Source organism: Triticum aestivum, chromosome 6D, assembly GCF_018294505.1.
Source record: "Triticum aestivum cultivar Chinese Spring chromosome 6D, IWGSC CS RefSeq v2.1, whole genome shotgun sequence".
Lineage (NCBI taxonomy): Eukaryota > Viridiplantae > Streptophyta > Magnoliopsida > Poales > Poaceae > Triticum > Triticum aestivum.
Genome location: NC_057811.1, coordinates 198,026,098 through 198,053,017, shown reverse-complemented (window position 1 = coordinate 198,053,017; position 26,920 = coordinate 198,026,098). Strand labels below are relative to the sequence as shown.

The window sequence follows — 26,920 nt, the reverse complement described above, 5'->3', positions numbered from 1 at the left end:
CAAAATTTGTACCACGGCATGTTGATGCCGCTCCATGATAGCATGCCAAGTTTCATGAATTTCAGACGAGTTTTGGATTTACTAGAATTTAAAAACCAGGCATCTCAATGTTTTGCCGGCAATCAACGGTGCCCCGGTGTTTGAAATTCATTCCCATTTCTTGCATGGGACCTAAGCATGCACCCAAGGACACAGATTTGATTTTTCAACCAATTTATATGCACTGGAGCATGTGCATGTAGTTCAAATTTGAATTATGCACATAAAATGCATTGAAAACTCAGTTAATGCATAAAAATGTCCAAACGAACCCCGAAAAATCACAAAAATCACACAACACTCCTGTTGTTCTATGTTGACACGAGAAAAAAATTGAAAGCAATAAGAGGCAATGGATATCGTTTCGTCCACAAAGGTGGGACGTTCCCTACCGAAAACCATCATGCTTGTTGTGAGAAGCTCCGGTTTGTGAGAAGCATATACCCAAACCTGCCCCAAATGGGACAAAATTTGTACCACGGCATGTTGATGCCGCTCCATGATAGCATGCCAAGTTTCATGAATTTCAGACGAGTTTTGGATTTACTAGAATTTAAAAACCAGGCATCTCAATGTTTTGCCGGCAATCAACGGTGCCCCGGTGTTTGAAATTCATTCCCATTTCTTGCATGGGACCTAAGCATGCACCCAAGGACACAGATTTGATTTTTCAACCAATTTATATGCACTGGAGCATGTGCATGTAGTTCAAATTTGAATTATGCACATAAAATGCATTGAAAACTCAGTTAATGCATAAAAATGTCCAAACGAACCCCGAAAAATCACAAAAAATCACACAACACTCCTGTTGTTCTATGTTGACACGAGAAAAAATTGAAAGCAATAAGAGGCAATGGATATCGTTTCGTCCACAAAGGTGGGACGTTCCCTACCGAAAACCATCATGCTTGTTGTGAGAAGCTCCGGTTTGTGAGAAGCATATACCCAAACCTGCCCCAAATGGGACAAAATTTGTACCACGGCATGTTGATGCCGCTCCATGATAGCATGCCAAGTTTCATGAATTTCAGACGAGTTTTGGATTTACTAGAATTTAAAAACCAGGCATCTCAATGTTTTGCCGGCAATCAACGGTGCCCCGGTGTTTGAAATTCATTCCCATTTCTTGCATGGGACCTAAGCATGCACCCAAGGACACAGATTTGATTTTTCAACCAATTTATATGCACTGGAGCATGTGCATGTAGTTCAAATTTGAATTATGCACATAAAATGCATTGAAAACTCAGTTAATGCATAAAAATGTCCAAACGAACCCCGAAAAATCACAAAAATCACACAACACTCCTGTTGTTCTATGTTGACACGAGAAAAAAATTGAAAGCAATAAGAGGCAATGGATATCGTTTCGTCCCCAAAGGTGGGACGTTCCCTACCGAAAACCATCATGCTTGTTGTGAGAAGCTCCGGTTTGTGAGAAGCATATACCCAAACCTGCCCCAAATGGGACAAAATTTGTACCACGGCATGTTGATGCCGCTCCATGATAGCATGCCAAGTTTCATGAATTTCAGACGAGTTTTGGATTTACTAGAATTTAAAAACCAGGCATCTCAATGTTTTGCCGGCAATCAACGGTGCCCTGGTGTTTGAAATTCATTCCCATTTCTTGCATGGGACCTAAGCATGCACCCAAGGACACAGATTTGATTTTTCAACCAATTTATATGCACTGGAGCATGTGCATGTAGTTCAAATTTGAATTATGCACATAAATGCATTGAAAACTCAGTTAATGCATAAAAATGTCCAAACGAACCCCGAAAAATCACAAAAATCACACAACACTCCTGTTGTTCTATGTTGACACGAGAAAAAATTTGAAAGCAATAAGAGGCAATGGATATTGTTTCGTCCACAAAGGTGGGACGTTCCCTACCGAAAACCATCATGCTTGTTGTGAGAAGCTCCGGTTTGTGAGAAGCATATACCCAAACCTGCCCCAAATGGGACAAAATTTTACCACGGCATGTTGATGCCGCTCCATGATAGCATGCCAAGTTTCATGAATTTCAGACGAGTTTTGGATTTACTAGAATTTAAAAACCAGGCATCTCAATGTTTTGCCGGCAATCAACGGTGCCCCGGTGTTTGAAATTCATTCCCATTTCTTGCATGGGACCTAAGCATGCACCCAAGGACACAGATTTGATTTTTCAACCAATTTATATGCACTGGAGCATGTGCATGTAGTTCAAATTTGAATTATGCACATAAATGCATTGAAAACTCAGTTAATGCATAAAAATGTCCAAACGAACCCCAAAAATCACAAAAATCACACAACACTCCTGTTGTTCTATGTTGACACGAGAAAAAAATTGAAAGCAATAAGAGGCAATGGATATCGTTTCGTCCCCAAAGGTGGGACGTTCCCTACCGAAAACCATCATGCTTGTTGTGAGAAGCTCCGGTTTGTGAGAAGCATATACCCAAACCTGCCCCAAATGGGACAAAATTTGTACCACGGCATGTTGATGCCGCTCCATGATAGCATGCCAAGTTTCATGAATTTCAGACGAGTTTTGGATTTACTAGAATTTAAAAACCAGGCATCTCAATGTTTTGCCGGCAATCAACGGTGCCCTGGTGTTTGAAATTCATTCCCATTTCTTGCATGGGACCTAAGCATGCACCCAAGGACACAGATTTGATTTTTCAACCAATTTATATGCACTGGAGCATGTGCATGTAGTTCAAATTTGAATTATGCACATAAATGCATTGAAAACTCAGTTAATGCATAAAAATGTCCAAACGAACCCCGAAAAATCACAAAAATCACACAACACTCCTGTTGTTCTATGTTGACACGAGAAAAAAATTGAAAGCAATAAGAGGCAATGGATATCGTTTCGTCCCCAAAGGTGGGACGTTCCCTACCGAAAACCATCATGCTTGTTGTGAGAAGCTCCGGTTTGTGAGAAGCATATACCCAAACCTGCCCCAAATGGGACAAAATTTGTACCACGGCATGTTGATGCCGCTCCATGATAGCATGCCAAGTTTCATGAATTTCAGACGAGTTTTGGATTTACTAGAATTTAAAAACCAGGCATCTCAATGTTTTGCCGGCAATCAACGGTGCCCCGGTGTTTGAAATTCATTCCCATTTCTTGCATGGGACCTAAGCATGCACCCAAGGACACATATTTGATTTTTCAACCAATTTATATGCACTGGAGCATGTGCATGTAGTTCAAATTTGAATTATGCACATAAAATGCATTGAAAACTCAGTTAATGCATAAAAATGTCCAAACGAACCCCGAAAAATCACAAAAATCACACAACACTCCTGTTGTTCTATGTTGACACGAGAAAAAAATTGAAAGCAATAAGAGGCAATGGATATCGTTTCGTCCACAAAGGTGGGACGTTCCCTACCGAAAACCATCATGCTTGTTGTGAGAAGCTCCGGTTTGTGAGAAGCATATACCCAAACCTGCCCCAAATGGGACAAAATTTGTACCACGGCATGTTGATGCCGCTCCATGATAGCATGCCAAGTTTCATGAATTTCAGACGAGTTTTGGATTTACTAGAATTTAAAAACCAGGCATCTCAATGTTTTGCCGGCAATCAACGGTGCCCCGGTGTTTGAAATTCATTCCCATTTCTTGCATGGGACCTAAGCATGCACCCAAGGACACAGATTTGATTTTTCAACCAATTTATATGCACTGGAGCATGTGCATGTAGTTCAAATTTGAATAATGCACTTAAAATGCATTGAAAACTCAGTTAATGCATAAAAATGTCCAAACGAACCCCGAAAAATCACAAAAAATGACACAACACTCCTGTTTTTCTATGTTGACCCGAGAAAAAAATTTGAAAGCAAAATGAGGCAATGGATATCGTTTCGTCCCAAAGGTGGGACGTTCCCTACCGAAAACCATCATGCTTGTTGTGAGAAGCTCCGGTTTGTGAGAAGCATATACCCAAACCTACCCCAAATGGGACAAAATTTGTACCACGGCATGTTGATGCCGCTCCATGATGGCATGCCAAGTTTCATGAATTTCAGACGAGATTCAGATTTACTAGAATTTAAAAACCACGCATCTCAATGTTTTGCTGGCAATCAACGGTGCGCTGGTGTTTGAAATTCATTCCCATTTCTTGCATGGGACCTAAGCATGCACCCAAGGACACAGATTTGATTTTTCAACCAATTTATATGCACTGGAGCATGTGCATGTAGTTCAAATTTGAATTATGCACATAAATGCATTGAAAACTCAGTTAATGCATAAAAATGTCCAAACGAACCCCAAAAATCACAAAAATCACACAACACTCCTGTTGTTCTATGTTGACACGAGAAAAAAATTTGAAAGCAATAAGAGGCAATGGATATCGTTTCGTCCACAAAGGTGGGACGTTCCCTACCGAAAACCATCATGCTTGTTGTGAGAAGCTCCGGTTTGTGAGAAGCATATACCCAAACCTGCCCCAAATGGGACAAAATTTTACCACGGCATGTTGATGCCGCTCCATGATAGCATGCCAAGTTTCATGAATTTCAGACGAGTTTTGGATTTACTAGAATTTAAAAACCAGGCATCTCAATGTTTTGCCGGCAATCAACGGTGCCCCGGTGTTTGAAATTCATTCCCATTTCTTGCATGGGACCTAAGCATGCACCCAAGGACACAGATTTGATTTTTCAACCAATTTATATGCACTGGAGCATGTGCATGTAGTTCAAATTTGAATTATGCACATAAAATGCATTGAAAACTCAGTTAATGCATAAAAATGTCCAAACGAACCCCGAAAAATCACAAAAATCACACAACACTCCTGTTGTTCTATGTTGACACGAGAAAAAAATTGAAAGCAATAAGAGGCAATGGATATCGTTTCGTCCCAAAGGTGGGACGTTCCCTACCGAAAACCATCATGCTTGTTGTGAGAAGCTCCGGTTTGTGAGAAGCATATACCCAAACCTGCCCCAAATGGGACAAAATTTGTACCACGGCATGTTGATGCCGCTCCATGATAGCATGCCAAGTTTCATGAATTTCAGACGAGTTTTGGATTTACTAGAATTTAAAAACCAGGCATCTCAATGTTTTGCCGGCAATCAACGGTGCCCCGGTGTTTGAAATTCATTCCCATTTCTTGCATGGGACCTAAGCATGCACCCAAGGACACAGATTTGATTTTTCAACCAATTTATATGCACTGGAGCATGTGCATGTAGTTCAAATTTGAATTATGCACATAAAATGCATTGAAAACTCAGTTAATGCATAAAAATGTCCAAACGAACCCCGAAAAATCACAAAAATCACACAACACTCCTGTTGTTCTATGTTGACACGAGAAAAAAATTGAAAGCAATAAGAGGCAATGGATATCGTTTCGTCCACAAAGGTGGGACGTTCCCTACCGAAAACCATCATGCTTGTTGTGAGAAGCTCCGGTTTGTGAGAAGCATATACCCAAACCTGCCCCAAATGGGACAAAATTTGTACCACGGCATGTTGATGCCGCTCCATGATAGCATGCCAAGTTTCATGAATTTCAGACGAGTTTTGGATTTACTAGAATTTAAAACCAGGCATCTCAATGTTTTGCCGGCAATCAACGGTGCCCCGTTGTTTGAAATTCATTCCCATTTCTTGCTTGGGACCTGAGCATGCACCCAAGGACACAGATTTGATTTTTCAACCAATTTATATGCACTGGAGCATGTGCATGTAGTTCAAATTTGAATTATGCACATAAAATGCATTGAAAACTCAGTTAATGCATAAAAATGTCCAAACGAACCCCAAAAAAATCACACAACACTCATGTTGTTCTATGTTGACACGAGAAAAAAATTGAAAGCAATAAGAGGCAATGGATATCGTTTCGTCCACAAAGGTGGGACGTTCCCTACCGAAAACCATCATGCTTGTTGTGAGAAGCTCCGGTTTGTGAGAAGCATATACCCAAACCTGCCCCAAATGGGACAAAATTTGTACCACGGCATGTTGATGCCGCTCCATGATAGCATGCCAAGTTTCATGAATTTCAGACGAGTTTTGGATTTACTAGATTTTGAAAACCAGGCATCTCAATGTTTTGCCGGCAATCAACGGTGCCCCGGTGTTTGAAATTCATTCCCATTTCTTGCATGGGACCTAAGCATGCACCCAAGGACACAGATTTGATTTTTCAACCAATTTATATGCACTGGAGCATGTGCATGTAGTTCAAATTTGAATTATGCACATAAAATGCATTGAAAACTCAGTTAATGCATAAAAATGTCCAAACGAACCCCGAAAAATCACAAAAATCACACAACACTCCTGTTGTTCTATGTTGACCCGAGAAAAAAATTTGAAAGCAATAAGAGGAAATGGATATCGTTCCATCCCCAAAGGTGAGACGTTCCCTTCCGAAAACCATCATGCTTGTTTTGAGAAGCTCCGGTTTGTGAGAAGCATATACCCAAACCTGCCCCAAATGAGCCAAAATTTGTACCACGACATGTTGACGCCGCTCCATGATAGCATGCCAAGTTTCATGAGTTTCATACGAGTTTTGGATTTACTAGAATTTAAAAACCAGGTATCTCAATGTTTTGCCAGCAATCAACGGTGCCCTGGTGTTTGAAATTCATTCCCATTTTTGCATGGGACCTAAGCATGCACCCAAGCACACAGATTTGATTTTTCAACAAATTAATATGCACTGGAGCATGTGCATGTTGTTCAAATTTGAATTGTTCACCTGAAATGGCTAGAAAACCAATTTAATGTATAAAATGTTCAAACGAACCCTGAATAATTCCAATTCTTTTACGGCACACATATAGTTGCATGTTCACTCCAGATAAAAGGTCAAGCAATTCAAACACCGTCCATTGCCGCTGTGACCCGATTATGTAATTCAAATCAAGATGAAAAATCAAGTGGATCGTACACAGTTTATTATCAGCAATCGTGTGAGATGTAGTAGAAAATATCTTGGAGCACCGTCGGTGTATAGTACGCCTATGGCTTACGCAAGAAGGTGCGCCGGCTACAGTCCACAGCCAGCGTCTCAAGCACACTAGCTCGCTCCCCAAATATCATTTCACTGTTCAATCATCGCCGGTGAAAGATGGGCACGTGGACCCGCGTCTTGAGGGCAACTTCGGTGGCCCACTCCAGCGAGAGCGCGGCCGCAGCCGCCATGCGCGTGCTAACAAGGTGCATGAGCGCGGCCGCAATTTGCGACCGGGCGGCAAAGGCAGCCCAAACGGCCGATGTTGCTTCTCAGGTGGCGGCAGCATCATCTGCCTCGGGGATAGCAACTGGCGAGAGCGGCACAGCAGCTGTCCGTTCCGCAGCAGCGGCCTTAGCCCTGATGGAGGCCGCCCACGCCCAGCTCCTGGCGGTCACCGCACAAATCGACGAAGCTTCTCCGACAACGGTCGGCAACCCACAGCCGAAGAGCTGGCAATCACCGAGAGCGTTCGAGCAGCCGTCCGTTCCTCCGCCGCATACCTTGCGATGACGGAGCCCGTCCAAGCCCAGATCGCGTCCGCCTATGCCCAGCTCGTGGCGGCCTTTTCCAAACAGATGGTGGACGCGGATGGCGAGATGCTTGCCGAGTATGGTGCGATGGATGCCATCGAGCCCCTTCCCCAGGAGACCATCAGGCGTGAGCTGGACATGGAGGCGGCGGCGGAGATCAACGAGCACCAGCCATAATAGTACTCTATGTTTTGTTTAATTAAGAGCGTCAGTCTTTAATTTGTTAGAGTAATGTTTAGGTCAGCTAGCTCTGTTTAATTGCTGAACTTGCTCGATTAAGAAGTGTGGGTGTGCTGTAGTCTCCTTTGTGTACCCAAATTATGCAATGACGTGGATGACCACTGTAACCATGGAAATTCGAACCAAAACTTTTGACGTTCAAACTCATCACACATGGGTTAAGCTATCTGAATCGTTTGTGATGTCCACATATCGTACACAAATCTGAATAAGGGATCGTGTCTGATGACACTTTGCGCGCCAGTTTTCTGGCTGAAGCGATTCCAAATTTTCGGCTTCCGCGGAAATATCTACCTCCACGCCCCCTCCCCCTTACCAAAAGCCACATTTCCCCTCTTTCCGCCTTCCTTTCCAAGTTGAAACTTTCACTCCTTGCTTCCAGCGCCACCGCCTCCTCGCCGGCAACCCTCCTTCACGCTGCTCGACCTCCTCTATCCAGGCAGGTAATCCACACCCGACCCCCATCCTCCTCCTCCTTCCACATCCCACATGCCCCGACCGCCGGCGCGAGCGGGACACCTTCCACCCAAATCACCGACCCCTCCACCAAATAAGCGCCGGCCTAAGCCATGGTGCACGCAGTATAGCCAGGACCTCAAGGAGCATTTGGCAGCGGAGAAGCAAATCGCGGCCGCATGCGCGGATGAGGTCGCGATGGCTGCCATTCGTGCCGACCCCCAGATCTTGGAGGAGCACCTTGGCAATTGCTAGCTACGCCGGTTAAGCATGCTCGGTTTACCAGTTGCGTGTGCTGCTCCTGCCTTTCCTTCACAAAATCTAGTGAATTGTGCTATCTAATTTCACCATGCAATCTGTTGCTCTAGTGTATATGTTCTATATGTCGTGCAGTGTGGTGCTCACTTATTAACTGTTTTGTTAATTAGTTGTCGTCTTCAGTTAACTGTTTGGTTCAATTATGCAAATGTGATGTTCAATTCTTCAGGCTGCAATTTTGTATTGTCTTCCATGTGAGAAATAAATCGAATTTATCTTTACAAAATTGTGGGTGCATTCTGTTATTGTATACCATGTGAGGAATAAATTGAATTTGGCTGTAGTAAATACATGAGAAACAAGTACAATTGCTACAGTTGGCTGTAGTTAACTGTTTGGTTAACTCTCTGATCTTCTATTAGGAGTATGTTATATTGTGCAATGTGGTGCTCAGTTAATGTTTGGTTCATTTGTTGTGGTGTTTAGTTAACTGCTTGGTTCAATGTTATATTGTGCAATGTGGTGCTCAGTTAATTTTTGGTTCATTTGTTGTGGTGTTTAGTTAACTGCTTGGTTCAATTCTGCAATGCGATGTCCAATTGTCGTGGGTAGAATTTTGTATTGTTGTGCATGTGAGGAATAAATCGAATTTGGCTGCACTTAATACATGAGAAACATATACAAGTGCTATATTTCCTAGTTCTTAATCATGCTTGGTTTGGGTAAATGGGTTTTCCGTGTGGCTTCAATTAATCTGATGAATCTGCAATGTGCTTATTTTTCATCAACATATTTTACTGATAGCATGCGAACCCTTACTTAACCTGATGACTAACTACCTTATATGTGTTGCAAGGAAACAATGGGAAGCAGTGAGGTTTACAAGCGAGGTTAGAACGTGCATGGTCCGTTGTCTAATAGCACATTATTGTGCAATTGCAGGAACCATTCTAATATTTTGGTTTTTAACAATTTGGTCTTGCACATGTAGGTCCTGCTGTCAGAGGTTTTGACCCACTGTTCGACCCTTTTTGCATATGGGGAAATGAGTTGTCCATGAATATCAATCAAATCAAGAAACTCAGAAAGATTGTTAGGATAAAGAAATTAGCGACAAAAAACAACAAGATCTTTGTCTGCACAATGAAGAAGACATCAGTTCACTACAAGATGGTACTAACTATTATACCTTGCCTTTTTTTATTCCTTTGCCCCATTTCCAATATAGAGAAGATATTTATGCACATCCTTGTTTTCAGGCCTTTCCAAAGCAGTTCACTGATGATTACCTCTCAAACCACCTCTATGGCCAGGAGGCGAGGGAGATTTTCATACAACACCCACGGTTCAATATTGAAGTGTTCCTGAAGAGGTCGAAGGACGGACGGTCAATCATCCACAGGCACTGGCCTAAAGTTGCAAAGACCTTCAACATGAATGAAGGCTCAATATTCGCCTTCCGCTTCAGCAGTTTTCTAGATGAGATGCATCTGTCTATATACCGTCTATGATGCTAATTTCGAAAGGTTCTACATGTTGCATGTGGAACCTGTTGCTGGTGCAGTTGTGTAATGGGGTAGCTGAGTGCTGAAGCTATATCATGTTGTACTCTGATGTATTTGAATTATGAAATTCTGCTTCCTTAATATGGAAATGAAATATATTGTGTGCTTAATATGAATGTCAATTAGATAATAAATGGATTATTAATAATAGGGCAATTAGCCTGCTAATTGGGTTTTGATATTGCAAACGGTTGTTGAAAAAATACCGTGGGCGATGACCTCAGGCAACGCACACATTTTCTAGGAATAAACCGTGTTGGATCAATGAACAATCACACACGACTTTCTCTTGAAAACTATTTGCGTTTGGCCACCTTGCACAAACGTTTACCACATAAAAACTATGTGTCATGGACAGCCTTTACCACACAATTTCTTCTACGGACCATGTGTGCTACATTCAATAATGCAAACGATTTAACGGGAAAAATTGTGTGTGATGTACCTGTGAACGGAAACGTTTTCCTTGGAGCGACTGTGTGGGATGTGCATACGAACAGAAACATTTAGCGGGGACTGACTGTGTGGGATGTACTTGCGACCGGAAACAATTTCGCCATATAATTGTATTTTTTAGCTCTACTATACGTATTTTCATATTTGAGTGCTCGCTGGTCGCACACGACCTCATTTTGTCAAACGTGTGTGCCAGGAGGGCATATCCCCGACGGTTTCTGGGTCGTGTGGGAAGGACCCCCCTATCGCCCACACTCATTTGGCGATGGTTCCAAATGTCGTCGCGGAAAGGGGTAAAAAACCATTTGTTTAGGACCGACGCGCACCAGTGCAACTCCGGCGGCGACCCAGCTTTTTTTACGAAGCACATCACTATGTACTGCATATATTAATATTTACAGAATGAAAAGAAAAACTAGATCTAGAGTGTGTATAGGATAGAACCTTTAGGCTATACAAAATTGTCTGCCCAGGCCTGGTTACAACAACATATTAAGCTAAGATTGTTCCTTGAAGGAATGTAAATAAGCATTATGTGTTGGTCATGGCAGGTAAGAACAAGTAAGATTAAGACCAAATAAGCCTCCTACCAGGTTTTCATTCGGGTTAGAAGATAAAGTTATGTGTATTGTTTCAGACAAACCGTAAAGTAACAGGTATGTGAAGCAGCAGGTCTAGCAACCATTAATGTCCTTCTTTGCATTTGTAAACACTTGGCTTGATTGTTTTTAAAGATTGACGTGTTTCTCGTGGTCCAAATGCTCCAGTAGCCAAGGATGATCAACTCATGGTGAAAAGGTTTCTTCAGAGAGCCCTTTAGAGCAATGATCCATTGACTGGCAGAAGACAAATTGGTTTGTGATCAAGGGTGGGGCATAAATATCCCTAGCAAAGCTTTCCAAACGGCAACTCAGGTATTGTTCATGTGGGTATTCAAAGTGAACTTAGTTGGCTTGATTTGATTCTTTTGGAAAACTAATTAGTCACACTTTTGACTCGAAGCGGCCACAACATGGGTGTTGTAGTTCATCAACTCTACCATGGCTTCCATAAGCGAGGTCTGCTAACAGGCCAATTACATGCTATTGTAATTGGGGCACACAAGATAACGAGAAGGGTCACTGATGACACAAGTGCATTGGGTGGCCGACAGCCTTACTCATGGGCGTCGGTGGCAAATCTATCACATCTTGTGAGTATATTGCATGCGCAGTCCTGACATATACTCATGTTCCTTTCAAACAGTTGAATTTTTCGATTCTATTATTCAACTAATGATGATGATGTAACATGTACACTTCTCTAATTTGGCTCCACTTTCACTGAATTATTCCAAACTGTGCACTGATATTTTTTTATGAATCTTGGAGACTGTGCACTAGCATTGGAACTCGAACATGGCACATCTGATGAGGAGAGGAAAAGATGACTCGCATGCTTTGTCGACAAGTAGTGGGTTAGCATTGTGGCAGATCATGGCTCTACAAGATGTATCTGCCCCTTCCCTTATACATCTTTGTTTAGGCACCTTATGATCTAGCTAACATGAAATTCATTTACTTCCTCCATGTATGTAAGGCCCCTGAAACAAGCATTAATAATTTATTTTTATTTTTTCTAGGTGCCTGAGATTGTTGAGTATCATGTAGATTGTATGGTTAAATTATGGATCATTATTATTGATTGTTTTTCAAAACTTTTTTTCTTGTTTTGCATAGTTTACAACGCCTCCCTTCGCCCAGATCCACCTCCTTCGAGCCATGGCTGAGTTCCAGCAACATGGCCCAAAATAATACATTTGTTCTGAGAGGGAACTCAAGGACAACGGGGGGTATGGGTGGTCACTGGCCTAGGATGCCAATTGTCGACAACACCCGTTGGATTCGGTGGCCGAGCCGTGCCATGGTATTTTTTCCATTGTTGTCTTATTCAATTTTGTTTCGGAGGCACCAAATGGATTGTAGATGTGGTCAAACTTCAATTTTGTACTTTCAATTTTGTATGTTATTGTTTGGCCTCTTGCCCCAGTAATCATATTAATTCAAAAAATGCTCCATCATTTGATGCAAAGAACCATTGAAATATCGTGGAGTTTAGAAGAGAAGTCACACGGTGAATGAAGCAGAAAAAATTATGTTACAAGAATGAGAACATTTTTCTTCTTCCCAGTTGGGCGTCTAAATGAAGAAAGTTAAGTGATATATGGTGGTTAGAGCATCTATAGCCTGGCGCCTCAAACCCGTCTCATACGCCCGGGCGGGCCGCCCGGTCACTGTCCGGTCACTATTTTTTTGACCCAGACGCCCCCTCAAATGGCCCTCAAATGCCCGGGCTGACTAGCAACCCTCATATATGGGCGGATATGGGGGCGCCCGGGCGCGCCCGCCACGTCGGACCCATCCCACACTGGCCCACCCGACCCCATGTAAATTTCTCTCCATCCGCTCACCGGACCAAACCCTGGCCACTTCACACCCCTCACCTCCACCCCCTCCGCCATCCAAGCTCGTCTTCGGCTCCTTCCGGCCGTCTCCGGCATGGAGGGCAGCGGATTCGAGTCCTTCACCTCTAGATCCATCAACCCCGAGCTCATCCCACGCGGTCCTGAGGAGGAGATGGCCGTCCAGCTTGTGCTCCGCCACGCCCGGGAGGATGCCCGTGCACGGCTGTGCTCGGACTACATCCATCGGGAATCCATTGCGTCCGCCCAAATGGCGCATGGATCCGGCCCTAGGCCAGCCGTAGATGCATCGCCGAAGGACGTGCGGTCCGTCAGGCGACCGAACGCACAACCGCTTCATTGGTGCACCGAGCATCGAGACGCACCATGGGCCTCGTCCGACAAGGCCATGGCATGGCATGCCCTCCGTGCAAGGCACCGGGCGAGGGAGGCGGCGGCAGCCCTCGCGGCGGTGGACGTCGGTGAGGCGGAGTCACATTCTCCTGCGCCCTGTATGGCACATCAGTCCGGGCGCCGCAAACCACACCGTGGTGGTTGTCGGTGGCTCGAACCCGGATGGATCCGTCATCGATCTGATGTCCACCGGCACCCAACGGGTTCTGGGCTCCGACGAGGAAGAGTAGGGCATGGGGGACGGCGACGCCTTGACCCGTGAGCCGACGAGTGTCCAATGCCCTACTCTACCTTGCGACCGGACCAACACTTTGGGGAGGGCAGCCGGCCGCCGGACATGGCCTAAGCGGAGCTGGCGGGCGGGAGCGGAACCGGACAAAGCTCCGATCAAAGATCGCTGCGTTGCATGTAATACTGTGGACTTGAGGTTTCTAATTTGAGGTATCCGGATGTGGAATGCATTTTGAGGGGTGATCGGTCACTATCCGCGGACACGCCCGAGTGCGTCCGTGGACAAAGGGGTCGGATTTGCCAAGTCCGGCTGCAGATGCTCTTAGTGGAGCAAGAAGATGTCGACGTTTGTTGGGTTGTGGTGTAGGTTGGGATTATGGACTTAAAATGCATGGGTCTTAGCACTTGTCATCGTTGTGGACTAACGAATTGCTTATTGCCTCTAGGTATGAACATCACTGGATCCTTCTCTTCTTTGTATCCATTGATTTTTGTGCATGTAGAAGAGAGAAGTCAACTGAAAGCACTTCAAAAATAGTGGGCCAAGGAAGAAGATTGATTTTGTGGTAAAAAAAGGTTGGCTATGTTTCATTAAAATATGTCCTTAGATCATTAAGGCGTGCGTTGCTGCGCCTATCCGTTTCTAAATCAAAGGATAGGAGCTTATATAAATTTCTGGAAGCATGATCACTACCAAGTGCAAACCAAGTAATAACTCTATAGTGATCACAATATAAACTACAAACAGTATTCAAATCTGAAAATGACATTGATCATTACAAACAACTCCACAAATACAGGAGAATTAAATTCTTGTTTTTTAACATGTCTAACATTGTAAGGTAAAAGTGTTATATAATGTTTTCTCATCTGGAAAGCCCACCCCTTCTATTGTAAGTTCCAGGCATATCATTGTCATTAATAACACAAAACAACAACTTTAGTCTGCTAATATGAGCAGACTTAATTCATGAAATTTGCAATAAATGGATAGCAGATGATACAAGGGTATGCAAAAGAGAATTAAACTCGCTCAGAAGAAAATGAATGTAAACCAATATCTATTGAAGAATGTTACATAGTAGAAGGTGCAAATACCAAAGGCAAAACTTCATGGAGCATCTCCCATCACCAAACAGATTCAGGCCTCACACTGTACATGTCCTATCATCTAATCAGTAAAAATAATTTCTATAATAATTATCAGTGCTGTACTGAAACAAAACTACCAAGCCGGGGAGCACAAAGAAGTGGGCATTACAATCAAAGTTATTTTTTATCCATGGCACAAAAGTAACATCGCACTGAAAACTCGTCGATAGAGTATGTCAATGGAGATTAAAAAAACTATATCATAGTTAGAAGAGATAGTTGAACAGAGTGTTACATGATTCAAAAAACTTGCATCCATCTAGATGTATATACATTCTCAAATTCAAACTAATAGTCACCAAAGGCTCAATCTTTTGCTCTAGGAATTTGATTTAAAATGATGGGCTAATTTTCTTAGCAAAGTAACATGCATGCTAAAATGTTTTTTGTAGAGTGAATCATACTACAAATTAAATGTCTATTTTACACGAGCAAGTAGCAACTACTCATGTTTCATAAAAAAGCAGAATGCACAATGTTTTTTTTTTCTAAATTGGAAGGAGAGTTCTCCCCATGGTAACTATATAATCAGGATTGTCTACTTGGAGCTTGTCAACTTATGTTATTTACCATAGTGTTGGTCACTCGTAGTGAAGGAGTCCGGGGTTGCATGAATCGGCAATGGCAGAAGTAGGATTCATAGAACATATCGATATGAGGAGAATAAGGAGTGACAAAACCCTAAGCTTGGGGATACCCAAGGCACCCCAAGGTAATATTCAAGGAAGACCAAGATATTTTTAGCATGCAGGTTACTTTGCATTAACATTTTTCAGCTGAACTATACTATATTAAATTGGAATGCATAACCAAGGAGCGAGTTATTATAACTGTAGTAAACCTTCATTCCGAATAAAAAGATGTTTAATGAACTAAGCTTTAAAGCATCTTTGGATCGCCCCCGGGCGACACGGGGCAACCCTAGCGCCGCCGCCGCCAAATCCCCCTCGCCCCCTCCCTCGCTTCGCCGCCGCAGGAGGGGCCGCAGGCGAAGTCCGTGTGCGCCCCAAGGAAGGTGGCGGCAGGGCGTTTCCCCTCTCTGCGGTGTTGCGCGCGCATGCACTACCTGCGTCGCCTCGGGCGCGGGCGAGATGCAGGGCCGCGGGAGTGGCTTCAGCGCGGGGAGAGGCCGGATCCTGGCCGGGCTTGGCCGGATCTAGCTTCTCCGCCCCCGTTGGCCGCCCTCGATGGGGCTCGGTGGCTTCGTTCCGGCGGCCAGCGAGGGCTGGATCCCGGGGCGGCGGCCCCGGACGGCGGAGGATGTGTCGGCGGCTATGGACTCGTGACAGGCGACGCGGCGGCCGCGGTGGTGGACGATCCGTGCACAAGACGCTTGATGGAGGCCATTGGAACAGATCTGGGTGAAGACCTGCTCGTGGCTGCTGCCGAGGGCGGCGATGGCGGCACTATTCGGTGTCGTTCCCTTATTGAAGGCATCGCTGTTGAGAAGTTCCAGGCCACTATATGCTACCTTCGGGGGAAACCCTAGATTAGTAGATCGGATGGCTGCGGCATTATTGTGTCGTTTCCCTCTTGTGGCGTCATTCTTGCAGGTGTACACGGGCTCGAGGGACTAGTGGACGGAATAATTGGTGGAGCGGTTTCTCGGCGACGTGGCGCAGTGGAGACTCGGCGCCCGATGTGTGGCGAGGGACTCGCGCAGGAGGGTGACGTTATCAGGCGTCGTGGTGGCGTCTATAGCAGAGAGGCCGGGCAAGGTGGTGCAGCAGTACAACACTGAAGATGGATTGGTGGCAGGTGGCTGCGGCGGCCTCATACCCGACATGCGTCCTGGTTGAGGAGTGCGCCGGACTGGTAGGTGCCCCATACCCGGCAGGCGTCCTGGTTGGGACCTCAGGTCTTAGATGTTTAGGTTTAGCTGCGATGTCTGTTTGGTATTAGGCCCAGACTATCAGCGCTCCTTCGTCATTTGGATAGGAGTAGCGACAGTTGTTGCTCAGACGGTGGCTTTAGTCTTACTGTTGTATTACTTTGTAAGGTCTTCTGAGAATAATTAATAAAGTGGCCGTATGCATCGCCCAGATGCAGAGGCCGGGGGTCCTCCTTTTCTAAAGAAAAGCATCTTTGGATAGTATACCTTCACTCTCAACAAAAAGACGGTTAGTGAAACTAATCTTGAGAGTGCCTTTTGCAAGGTAATCAGATCCTCCATTTCTTAATTCAAACGTCTCATATATTCCTTAATTCAATTGTCCAAATACTAAGAAGTGAATAACTCTAATGGCTCTTGAGCCAACACATTTTTACCTGTAACATGATTTGTATGGTAGATTGATATGAACATCAGTTACACCTATGGACTACGGAGGTTAATGGCATCTGCTGTAGTGAGTCCATGATGTACTCCTCGGCTCCTTGTACATAGAAAATAAAGACCGTTGAGCTCAATGATTCCTCTTGTGCATTGCGTCAAACACATGACATGTACACTGTCAAGGAAATCAAAGTCTGGATATATAGGGGCTTTTTGGTTCTAGGCCTAGCATTGCCATACTTTGCCACACATTTTTGCCAACCTTGCCTAAGCTTGGGGGCTGTTTGGTTCTAGGCCTAACCATGCCACACTTTGCCATACAATGTTGCCACACTTGCCTAAGGTTAGTTCTTCAAAATGAGAGCCACAAGTTGGCAAGCCTAAGGGAATCTTGCCACATTTTTTGAGTGTATGTAATGTGGGACCCTAATGTGGCTTGCCTAAGGTGTGGCTTGAACCAAACACCCACCTAAGTTGGTCAAACTTGCCTAACCTTAGGTGTGGCAACCTTAGGCAAACTTAGTCTCAAACCAAACAGCCCCTTAGTTCATTAAAATGAGAGCCACAAGTTGGCAAGCCTAAGGGAATCTTGCCACACTTTTTGTGTGTATGCCATGTGGGGCTCAAGTGTGGCTTGCCTAAGATATGGCTTGAACCAAACACTCACCTAAGTTAGTCAAATTTGCCTAACCTTAGGTGTGGCAACCTTTGGCAAAGTTAGTCACAAACCAAACAACCCAATAAATGAAACATGAGACACAGAAAGTTAATCAGGAAGAGTTTGCTTGAGCAAACCCAGCCGGCGCACCAGGCTACCATAATGTCGGCGCCCCACTTGCCGGGTGATCAGCGCATGGGCCACTAATCAAAGAGTCACCATCCATATATTTATATTGCGGACATTTTTTGCAGGAAAATATTCCAGATCTTATTCCTAGGAAACGAAATACTAAGCATAGTGTGTATCATTTGAACAATGTTAAAGAAGTAGATGGGATCGAACCTCAAAAGTTTTGGATTCAAGTAGGCTTCCGACTGTCGCCCAGCACTGTGTCAAACTGTCAATACAAGATGTCAAGATCGAGCATATGACAATGCATTCCTCCCTTCCTCCCCTGGCTTCACCTGTAAGCCGCTAGGAAAAGCTCATCGCATCACGCTTCCATAACAATGAACGGCGAGGTGATGCAGGTAGCCGCCGCCGTGATGTGGTGAGTGCTACGGATTTGGCAACCTCGTCGTCCCACCAAGAAACATAGAAATTAGTCCGATGAAAAAGAAAGAAGGAGAAGGAGGCAACCAGGTTGAGGTTGCCCAGCAAAACGAAGAGATACTTCCATACCATGGCGGCTGACGGCTGCCCTACCGCCATCAGCGCGACGAAGACCCTGGCGCGGGGATCCATCAAGAGGACCTTGGTTGAGCCGTCATCGTCGGCAGCGCAGGTGCACTTACGGATGAAATCGCCGGCCTGGCGCGACCTCGTTTGCCCATCGCCGCCGTTGCCATCAGTCACCCTCGTCTCTCTCTCTCTCTCTCTCTCTCTCTCTCGGCAGCGGCGACGGCAATAGTGGCGGCGCATAGGTTTCATCCTAGGTCAAGAGATCGGGGAGGAGCCTGTGCGGCGTCAACATCACGATCGTCCATTTGGGATCAAACGAGAGGCCTCGAAATTTGTTTCTGGAGTAGCGGCCCACGTGGGAGGAAGAGGTCCATCAGACGGCCAAAAATGATTCAGACGTGTGATCTAACGACCAAAATTGCTGATGGCCTGAGAGCCTTCCTAACATGCTTAGTTTTAATAATGTATCTAAATTTGATGTGCTTTATCCTTCCAAAGCTTTATGTTTGACATATAATATATATTGCTTGTGCAGGATGGTTATAAGTTGAGAAATAATTTTTTTATTACATTTGCTAAAGTACCGTGCAAATGAAGCTTAAGACAACATACCTGACGTTGTAAGGTAATATCGTAATCACATCAAGTAGATCGTAGTTCGTAACATATAGTTATTTGGATCATTATTTTCTATGTATATATCGCCGAGTTACATTGCAGGTGAAATGGCTTTCAATTATTTTTTAATTGTTGCAGGCTATCTTTTTTCTACAGTAGTCAACGTGTACGTGCAATGCACGTTAATTTAAAAGTATATTAAGTGCATGCGGATATTAAGTAAGATATTATTTGCGTGTTATTATGTGATTAATACTATATTTGGCATAAATTAACTGCATGCTAAACGTGTTGAGCGCTCGACATTAAAGCGGTCTAGGTAATTGGATCGACATGATTTGATGGCCAAGATTAATTGGATCCGCCCCTTTGGATCTTTTTATAGATATACAAAATATAATATACATTATATGCGCAATCAGATAAATGCAAAATTTGATTTGCAATAGGTGTAATAAAAAAATTTAAAAGCCCGTGGCAACGCACAGGCCTCCTACTTATTACTGTAGTTTATTTTAAAATCAAAGATCCTTATCATTCGTAACCACAGAAATCAGGTCGCTTAAAATTGGCCCACAATTCTTTTCAGCCCAACTATCTTAATGGCCATATAAGCCCTTCTGCTAGGAACGACCTAGGTTTCCACCTGTATATAAAACCACACCTTCCACCCTGCCGCCGCCGCCTCTCACTCGCGCCGCTGCCGTAGCTAGAATCCCTGCGAAGAGGAAGCACCTCGGGCATCAGCAGCAATCATGGCGGACGCGAAGACGGCGCCTGCGGTGACTCTCCGCACCCGTAAGTTCATGACGAACCGTCTCCTCTCACGCAAGCAATTCGTGCTCGAGGTGATCCACCCCGGCCGCGCCAACGTGTCCAAGGTGCGCCCTCCATACTGCCAAGATCGTTGTCATCTTTGGGCTCGTTGATTTTCGATGCGAGTTTAGGCTGATCCGCGTATGTCGCAGTCGGATCTCAAGGAGCGTCTGGCCAAGATTTATGAGGTGAAGGACTCGAACTGCATCTTTGTGTTCAAGTTCCGCACCCACTTTGGAGGCGGCAAGTCCACCGGCTTCGGCCTCATCTACGATAACCTCGAGGCTGCCAAGAAGTTCGAGCCCAAGTACAGGCTGATCAGAGTATGCCTCTCTTGCTTCATTCATCCCACCCTTATCTGCTCTGAATCCTTGGGTCTCCATATTTATTTTACTGTTATCTCATAATAAGCTTTGATCTTGTCCTATTGTAGCCTTTGTATAATGCATTTAGTCAATTTTGTGCTCTCATCCTTGAGTCAGTATAATAAGCTCTGATCAGGGTACTTGTAGTTCCAATATTAGTTGTCTTATCTTGGATAAAAAAACACTTGCCAAGTCTTGCTGCCACTGCATGGTGGCAAATAAATCCATTTCTTGGCCGATCTTGTTTTCTGATTTTTGTATAATAGGCACATATCTAGAAATGGACACTCTAATAGCAATATCGGTTACCTTGCTTCAATCCACCTTCAACCAATTGGGGCCTTCGGATTTGCCAGAATTTATTTCAAAATGCGGGCAGTCGATCTTTGATGTAAGATAATGATAGCTTTTGCTCAAAGCAAAACGCTTGCAGTTTCTGCATTTGTGTTGTATGTTTCTGTTGTTGTGCTAGAAAGTCTGTCTGACACAATTTTGCATGTATCCGAGCATGAGCCATGATCTGTCATGGCTATAATGACGTGCTGCCAGCCTTGTGATGCTACTCTTTTTGTCGAGCAGCTCATTTATATTAATTTCCATTATTTCCATTATTTTCATTGTTTATGCTTTACTGAGATGAAGCACTTCAAAATTTTGTCCGCCAACTTCTAAATTTCTGTTCATCAGCATGTGCTCTAAACAATAACATCATTTTTTCTGCGACCACACTTACGAGAATTAAGGATGTCAGGTTCTCATTTTCTTATAATTATTCTTGCTCTTCTGCAGAACGGGCTAGCCACCAAGGTAGAGAAGTCACGCAAGCAGATCAAGGAGAGGAAGAACAGGACGAAGAAGATCCGTGGAGTCAAGAAGGTATCCATATATACTAATCTTGGTTGATTTCCTTACTGATCTGTGTCATATCCACTAAGTCGTTTTCTTGGATAAATTTTGCAGACAAAGGCCGGGGATGCCAAGAAGAAATAAGGAAATATTATTCTCGAATGTTGGCTGCCTTCAGTTCTATCTGTTCACAATCAGTGTCTGTACCCTTTAGGAAATCTTGTTGTGGCAATGTCGCAGTATGCTTAATCTAGTAGAAAGAGAATTTTGAGCTTTCACATCGAATTTCGTACCTGGTATGCTGGGTAGTATTACTCACTTGATTTTTTCTGCTAGTGTTCTGCTTTGTCAAGTTGAGATGAGTTCATTGAGTGTGGTTCTGTTCCAAAATTCTGCTATTTTTGTTTAAGTTGTGGACCTATTTCTGTTTTTGTGATTCCATGAGTCTGAGCTTGTGGAAATTTATGTTGGAGTGAGTATCTGGCAACTACATGATATCCATTCTGCACATGATATGTCACTTGGTGTGAACTAACTTGACAATAATTCTTAGATAAATTAGAGACAATTCTAAAAATAATACAGTCCTGATGAGAATTTCTGTTGCGTTTGGTTGTCTGCATCTACTATTTTGGCTGTGTTGCATACTTGTCGTTTGGTTGGCCAACACGGCGAGCGTGGAGTCATGGGCACATCCCCCGTCAGCGGCGCGTGGGCACATTCCCCGTCAGCGGCGCGACCAAGTAGTTGCTAGTGCGCTCTTCTTTTGTGTAGGCCTTATCTTAAATTGAAGCACTGTTGTGTAGAGGGATTATGAGTTAAATGAACACAACTGGGTGCTACCCATGTGGGCTCTTTTGCATCACTCGAGGTTGCAATGTTGGAAATGGCCGAATCAGGACGTTCCTAGCAGAGCTGGCTGGGAGGTGCTCTAAGTTCCTTTCTATGCAGGGCAAACAGTGACGTACACAACCAAATGGCACACTTTCTTCCCGCACGAGCCTAATTGGCTCGTATGCGGGCAACCAATCACGCCATAAGTGTTTTTCATCTCATATTATTGATTTCATCCAAGATGCCCAAGGACACTCTGTTTAAACACTTCTCAATCTGGCTCAAGGAATACGGTCGAAACTCATCCGTTTCTTGTGAGCCAACCTTAGCGGGCCAACTCAGAACGACCCTCTGTTTCTTCTGGCCTAAAAAGATGTGTTCTTATCTTCTTCACATTATCTCAAGTAGTGTTTCTTTTTCTATCGTTAGACCGTGTTTTGACTCCTTTTTGTCTTCTGTTTCCTCTCGCTTGTTTTTTTGTCCTTCCATCCTTTTAGGTTTTCTCTTGGTTTTTGTCGTACCACCACTTTCCCTTTTTGCCGAGGACGCACACAATCATCTCACGACACCCCTCTCTCCGCTCCGCTCCAAATCACCACCGCACAAGCCTTTGCTTCTAGACGACGCTGCTTGTCTTCCGCTTCGTTATCTACTAGCATTGCTCCATTCCGGTCTCCACGACCAATGCCCAACGTCTCCTCATCATTTCGCCTGGCACTCTTGCCTACCAACGCCTTGCCTCATCCCCCTCAGAGAACTTTAATCCCATTGTTGCTCAGAGCCACACCTACACAATGAGAAGTGCACATGCAAATTCCACTTATAGACCCGGACTTCAAGAACCACTAACAAAATTTATCCCTTTTTGTATTGATTTTCTTTGGCCTGTTCATCAATTGTCTTTTATTGTTTCCTGGCATTACTGGTTTGGGCCATGAAATACCGATGTACTCTAGTTGTAGAAACTTCCAATGAATTTAACAGCTGTTCCTACATGAGTTGTTAGCTATATTAAAAACAATGCTAATGGCCTTTGTTAGCATGAAATAGTTGTCAAGTTGTATAGTTTCAAGCTTGGGCTCCTACTGTTCATATGGCACTATCGGATATTTTTCTGCGGGGGTAAAAAGGAGTGTATTACTCAAGAGCATAAGAATTTATCCCTACACAAGCTAGGAAAGTTAACCCACCCGGATCGGATCCGCACAACAGTACGGTCCTCCGTTCGACCAAAATTCTCTTACACATGACTTACATTATTTTGCCCTCTAGGGATATGAGTAACCACACACTCTCTTTCACCCAAAAGCCTCTTCACCTCATAAACACTATGGCATATAATGATATGTTTTGGCCACGCAAAGTGATCATCTCCATTGCCATTTTGCTATCTCACTCAAGGATGATCGAAAGCTCCGTCCATTGGTGGGCTAAAGCCAGCCCCTCCATACAACGTGCAAGTTCATCGTGCAAGGCGTCGGGGCAAGACCACAGAGATCGATGCGCTGAAAAAATGATAACACCATCTTAGCCACGTAAAATGATCCCATCTCATGTAGTTCCATCAACCGTTGCATGGACCCATCCACACCCAACTTTGTCCAATTCTCAGGTGGGGGCTGCCATTTGGATTGTGGGGGCTTGGTGACCTTCACATACGGTACCGGCTAGGCTGCACCTTGATCCATCACCACCACCTTGCCCTTCATTAGGTCTGTCGTGAGGTCATGTTAGATAGCAAGCAGAGATAGGGCGCAACTTTGCAACAATCTCTTGGACACCTCTATGGGGAGTGTCGGCTTATGATGAGTGATTAGATCATTGGTGGCGCGCGTTGCTGCGCCCCTTTGTTTCTATGCTATAATGTTAGAGACTGGCACAAATATGTGGTGACACAAACATGTGGAGAGATTTGTATTTCCCCTCACCTGCTTTCCAGATTGTAATCTGGCTTTGTATTTCCCTTCACCTGCTTTTAGTGAAGGAAAGCCTAAAATTGCAGTAACAGAGGCTTTGAATATCTACTTGACAACATGTGACCTCTATGAATATTTTATTTGAATCCTAAGTAGTATTTTGATTGCACTTTTCACTTGGCCAAAGAGTAATACAGTACAGTTGCAAGGGATAAAGTATAGAAATCGGTGCATCACCTTCCAAATGGGGTAATGCCTAAACCTTCTAATCTAGCAGAATGAGGTAACCCAGCAGAACGAACCAGCATTGTTTCTGAGCATAAAGAACAGTGTGAATAAACATATTCTAAAAAGGCATAAAGAATTGGGGGAAGAGATGATGTAAGAAGGGGGGAGGATTGGAACGAATTAGAGAGTTAGTGAGGACATTGGGCAAAGATCAGCGGCAAGGTTGTGATTAAATGGTCGTGCGTGAAAGGGAAAGAAATAAACCGGCAATTGGAACAGACCTACAATTATTGGCAGATGCCTCATCTACTGCTACCAATGGTCGACTAACCTCTCAATTAATCTTGAAGATATAACTCCAATAGACATATGCTTGTTCACCGCCATGGCACTGCCCATCGCGCCATGCAACTGACATGGCAACCGAGTAGACCTCATGTCGTATCTCGGCGAGGAGTTGTCCATCGCATCGCTCAGAAACCAGTACCGTCGCCATGGGGTCATAGCTCCAGCATCGATTGGAATCCAGGTCGGTCACTCACTGAACAGCCGCCACACGAAGGTACAAAATGAGGATTTCCGGTTCTTCTAGGTGCACAAACATGGGGTTGGTACATGCCCATGTGAAGGAAGGAAACAATCATCTATGCTTTTGGAAAGTCTCCTGTTCGTGTTCCATAAGATAGGTTGATGAAAGGTCCAATTCAAAGTTCAAGCAAGTATGTAATTACAACTATATGCAAATGGCACAAATCTTTCATGAGTAAAACACCACATTAAAGAGGGTTTAGGTATAAGCAATGATTCCAAGCATGTTTCTCTGTTGTGCTTAGAATTAAAGCAATTGGAAATTGATAACGTAAGGAGTTGTCAACATTTTAGTAGTATCGCTCTCATGGCTACAAAGAGCAGGAGGCATCAAAGAGAACACCTATGGCAGGAACGAACTGGCACATAAAAAAGATAGTGAATCACCAATGCACCAATGCACTATAGACACGAATTGTTCAAAGTTGAGAACCAAAACTTCCACGACCTGAATCTAGTATAGATGCAGCAAGCAGACTGATGAACGCACCACCAACTCCAACCATCAACATAGGGCGAGCTTCAAACCGAAGTAAAATAAATTAGGGGGCATGAATAAAGTACCTGAACACCTAATAGAAGTTGTGTTTGCCCGAAGGAAACATCAGATCAACACCTGCAATACAATAGGCAGTAGGCAAACAACTCTGGAAATGAGAGCGGGGACAAAATCAAAGCGGAAAAGGCAGGGGGGAAGATTAAATCCACGACGCCAAAGCACAATAGCAACCCACCTCAACCAAAGTCACAGCAGAAAACTTCCATGGCTCACCAATCAACATCCGACAGGAGAAATGGGGATGGCGGACCGAGGGGAATAAGATGAAACACTGACCGAGTATCAATCCTAGATACACAATTTGGTTTCGAGGAAGAGAATTAGGGGATCTCGAAGAACATATGGAGGAAGAGGAACACACACACACACACACACACACACACACAGAGAGAGAGAGAGAGAGAGAGATAGAGAGAGAGAGAGACGCTGCTGCACGGATGGGGGGCTCGTACAACCCAATAAGCCCAATTCAATCCTAGAAGTCGAAAGAGTCACCAGAGTCGCGGCCCAACAGCGTAAGCACGCGTTAGCAGCGAATGAAGTGATCTTAGGTGTGATTCTGAGCTAATTGGATGGCTAGAAACTCCGACAACTGACGATCCGGCGACTGCCAACGCTGATGCCTTGGGAGGGCTGGAAAGGTGCTCGGTTGTGAAAGTGCGTTATATCGACTAGAGGGGGGTGAATAGGCGATTTTTACAAATTCGTAACTAAGGAATTTCTAGGTGAGGAAATTCCTAAGCAACGAACTACTTAGCAACAGAATAGGTACTCAGATGCATGCATACCAGAACAGTAGCACATGCATCATGATGAAATGAAACATACACAGAGTACAAGTAGCGTGTAAACAGGATAAGCAGGCTGAAGACTAAGTGACTGAAGAAATTGTTGGGGAACGTAGTAATTTCAAAAAAATTCCTACGCACACGCAAGATCATGCTGATGCATAGCAACGAGAGGGGATAGTGTTGTCCACGTACCCTCGTAGACCGAAAGCGGAAGCGTTAGCACAACGCGGTTGATGTAGTCGTGCGTCTTCACGATCCGACCGATCAAGTACCGAACGTACGGCACCTCCGAGTTCAGCACACGTTCAGCCCGATGACGTCCCTCGAACTCCGATCCAGTCGAGTGTTGAGGGAGAGTTTCGTCAGCACAATAGCGTGGTGACGATGATGATGTTCTACCGACGCAGGGCTTTGCCTAAGCACCGCTACAGTATTATCGAGGTGGACTATGGTGGAGGGGGGCACCGCACATGGCTAAAAGATCAAACGATCAATTGTTGTGTCTATGGGGTGCCCCCTGCCCCCGTATATAAAGGAGCAACGGGGGGAGGTGCGGCCGGCCAGGAGGAGGCGCGCCAGGAGGAGTCCTACTCCCACCGGGAGTAGGACTCCCTCCCTTCCTTGTTGGATTAGGAGAAGGGGGGAAAGAGGAGGGAGAGAGGAAGGAAAGGGGGTGCGCCGCCCCCCTCTCCTTGTCCTATTCGGACTAGAGGGGGAGGGGCGCGCGGCCCTGCCCTAGCCGCCTCTCCTCTTCTCCACTAAGGCCCACTATGGCCCATTAACCCCCCCTGGGGGGGGGGTTCCGGTAACCCCCGGTACTCCGGTAAAATCCCGATTTCACCCGGAACACTTCCGATATCCAAATATAGGCTTCCAATATATCAATCTTCATGTCTCGACCATTTTGAGACTCCTCGTCATGTCCGTGATCACATCCGGGACTC

At 44.6% G+C, this 26,920-nt stretch overlaps 1 protein-coding gene and 2 long non-coding RNA genes across 5 annotated transcripts; 1 reads left to right on the top strand and 2 right to left on the bottom strand.

The window, feature by feature from the left end:
* Positions 1-14,484: 14,484 nt before the first annotated feature.
* Positions 14,485-19,054, bottom strand: LOC123144449 (uncharacterized). Of its 2 annotated transcripts, none has more exons than XR_006471476.1 (2): positions 18,077-19,054; positions 14,485-17,173 (listed from the first exon to the last, which is right to left on the bottom strand). It is a non-coding gene; the product is annotated as an uncharacterized lncRNA (long non-coding RNA). The 2 variants fall into 2 exon arrangements; XR_006471475.1 differs by having other exon boundaries at positions 14,485-14,799.
* A 588-nt stretch (positions 19,055-19,642) lies between these two features.
* LOC123144447 (40S ribosomal protein S24-1) lies at positions 19,643-21,491 on the top strand. Its single transcript, XM_044563591.1, has 4 exons — positions 19,643-19,914; positions 20,002-20,172; positions 21,004-21,090; positions 21,175-21,491. The coding sequence occupies exons 1-4, from the start codon at positions 19,789-19,791 to the stop codon at positions 21,202-21,204; spliced, it is 414 nt and encodes a 137-aa protein (XP_044419526.1). The 5' UTR covers positions 19,643-19,788; the 3' UTR covers positions 21,205-21,491.
* Positions 21,492-22,742: 1,251 nt separating this feature from the next.
* LOC123144448 (uncharacterized) lies at positions 22,743-25,784 on the bottom strand. 2 transcript variants are annotated; one of them, XR_006471474.1, is made up of 4 exons: positions 25,361-25,784; positions 25,191-25,242; positions 24,370-24,702; positions 22,743-23,608 (listed from the first exon to the last, which is right to left on the bottom strand). It is a non-coding gene; the product is annotated as an uncharacterized lncRNA (long non-coding RNA). The 2 variants fall into 2 exon arrangements; XR_006471473.1 differs by lacking the exon at positions 22,743-23,608 and having other exon boundaries at positions 24,188-24,702.
* Between the last annotated feature and the right edge of the window lie 1,136 nt (positions 25,785-26,920).